This window comes from Physella acuta, unplaced genomic scaffold (genome assembly GCF_028476545.2).
Source record: "Physella acuta isolate Inbredline_101_S28 unplaced genomic scaffold, ASM2847654v3 ptg000374l, whole genome shotgun sequence".
NCBI classification, from domain to species: domain Eukaryota; kingdom Metazoa; phylum Mollusca; class Gastropoda; family Physidae; genus Physella; species Physella acuta.
This window is the reverse complement of record NW_026731893.1, coordinates 691,750-694,337: the sequence shown is the minus strand read 5'-3', so window position 1 is coordinate 694,337 and position 2,588 is coordinate 691,750. Positions and strand designations below refer to the sequence as shown.

Here is a 2,588-nt window from a genome sequence, read left to right as displayed (position 1 = left end):
GGTTGCCATAAGTATATCAGTGAATCTAATCTTGCAGATAGCCATACGCATATTAATTGTTCTCTCATGTTGCTTGTGGCCATTTGAATATCAATTAATCTAACGATTCAGGAAGGCATACGTATATCAATTATTCTCCACTCTTTTAGGTAGCCATATGTATATCAATTAATTTAATCTTGCAGGTAGCCATTCGTATATTAATTGTTCTCTAATGTTGCTTGTGGCCATTTGAATATCAATTAATCTAAAGATTCAGGAAGGCATACGTATATCAATTATTCTCCACTCTTTTAGGTAGCCATATGTATATCAATTAATTTAATCTTGCAGGTAGCCATTCGTATAATAATTGTTCTCTAATGTTGCTTGTGGCCATTTGAATATCAATTAATCTAACGATTCAGGAAGGCATACGTATATCAATTATTCTCCACTCTTTTAGGTAGCCATATGTATATCAATTAATTTAATCTTGCAGGTAGCCATTCGTATATTAATTGTTCTCTAATGTTGCAGGTAGCTACATGTAGATTAATTGTTCTATACCGTTGCAGGTAGCCATGGGAGCATCTACATCAACTCCCACTAACCGGGACACGCTCAACTGTCTTTTAATCGGAAAAACCGGAGTCGGCAAAAGCTCATCGGGTAACACAATCGTGGGCTCGAATGTGTTTAAACACACCAACAACACCACGGCTTGCACTAAACACGTGGAGCTGCACGCCAAAAGAATCGACAACATTCTCCTTAACATCGTCGACACGCCGGGGTTGATGGATACCGATCTAGATTTGATTGACAGCGTGAGATGCACGTGCAAGAACATGACGGAAGCTATAAATAGCTTCTGTTCTGAGTTCCATGCTTTGCTGCTTGTTGTGAAGTATGGGGAAATCTTCACGAGTGAAGACGCGAAAATTGTTAGCATTCTTAAAGATATTTTTGGAGAGAATATCATTAAAGACTTCTGTATCGTTATTATGACGCACGGGGATGAGTTCCAATCTCGTAATGGTGATGTGAGTTTTGATTCTTGGTGTGTAAATCAAGAAGGGCCTTTAGGAGACTTGTTTAATGAATGTCAGCATCGAGCAGTGCTATTCAACAATAAAGGCACCTTAGCCGATAAAAACAGAATGGTGAAAACACTAATACAAATTCAAGCAAGGATTACATTATCTTACACTCGCAGAGATTTTGCGAATAGCGAACCAAAAAGGAAGCTGTTGCTACTAAACCATTGTTTTACTGAGTTGAATACAAAACTAAAACACCGTCTGGATGATTTGAAACGAGGTTTGAATCTGCTGCAGTCCCCAGTTGTGGAACTTAACACGACCATTGACGTTTTAATGAATGCATTACAAAATGTGACGTGTAGTTCAAATATGCTTGACATCGTGCGAGATGCAGCACAAGGATTCCGGTATACAACGACCAATGTCACCATAGACAGCCAGACATTCCAGCACTTGAAAGAAACACTGGAGAATCCAGTTATCGAACAGATCCGGCGGTTGGGCAATGACGTCATGAAGCTGCGGTCACGCGAGGAGTCCCTGTTGGAGCTGAAGGTCAAGGCCGAATGTCTGTTGACCGCGATCGTTGATGAGGCCAGGGGTACGGACAAGCTGAAGTTTCTAGAAGATCAGACACGTGATCTAAAGAAACAGGTCGAAACATTTTACAATCAGCAGTTTAGGTTTTGATTAGAGATTAAAGAAACAGGTCGAAACATTTTACAATCAGCAGTTTAGTTTTTGATTAGAGATTAAAGAAACAGGTTGAAAACTTTTACAATCAGCAGTTTAGTTTTTGATTAGAGATTAAAGAAACAGGTTGAAAACTTTTACAATCAGCAGTTGAGTTTTTGATTAGAGTTTAAAGAAACAGGTCGAACACTTTTACAATCAGCAGTTTAGTTTTTGATTAGAAATTAAAGAAACAGGTCGAACACTTTTACAATCAGCAGTTTAGTTTTTGATCCTGAGGCCATTTGAATAGTTTGTGGTTGATTTACATAGCAGCCAATGATGAATTTTTTGTAATACTTTGCATTACATTTATTAATGTAAATTATAAACATTTTTTTAAAAACATCTGTCTGTTTCTGTTTTGCTCCATTAACGTCTCACACCGCCCACAGGAACAATTCTCCTATCATTTTCGCTTCATTTCTACTATTTTATATAAAACAAACATACAAAATCTTTATTGCGAAAAGTTTTTTTAATGCAATGGAAAAATAGAATGAATCTGATTTCTTTCATAAAAGCTTTTGTCACTAAAATTGCGAACTAAATAAAAGCTTGTAAAAAGCAGGCTGAAATCGGAGTCAATACGTCGCATATCTGTTCGAATTGTGTTAAAGGAAAATACCGCCTAACACTACAAATTAAAAACAAAGAAGAAGAAGAAAGAAGGAATTCAATGTTTGTAATCGTATAGCTTAACGGGGTCCAATCAAGTTTGATTTCCGAGTTTTCTCCCCTTGGTGGTTTGATCTTCCCAGCTAACGAGCTGTCAGTCTGTTTTCGTTCAAATTTGACTAACTACGTAATCTTACCCTCCCTTACCGTTCC

At 37.4% G+C, this 2,588-nt stretch overlaps 1 protein-coding gene across 1 annotated transcript; it reads left to right on the top strand.

Annotated features, from left to right (window-relative positions):
• The first annotated feature begins 563 nt into the window (after positions 1 to 563).
• On the top strand, positions 564 to 1,715 carry LOC131941850 (uncharacterized). Its single transcript, XM_059301413.1, has one exon. The coding sequence runs from the start codon at positions 564 to 566 to the stop codon at positions 1,713 to 1,715; it is 1,152 nt and encodes a 383-aa protein (XP_059157396.1).
• Positions 1,716 to 2,588: the final 873 nt, after the last annotated feature.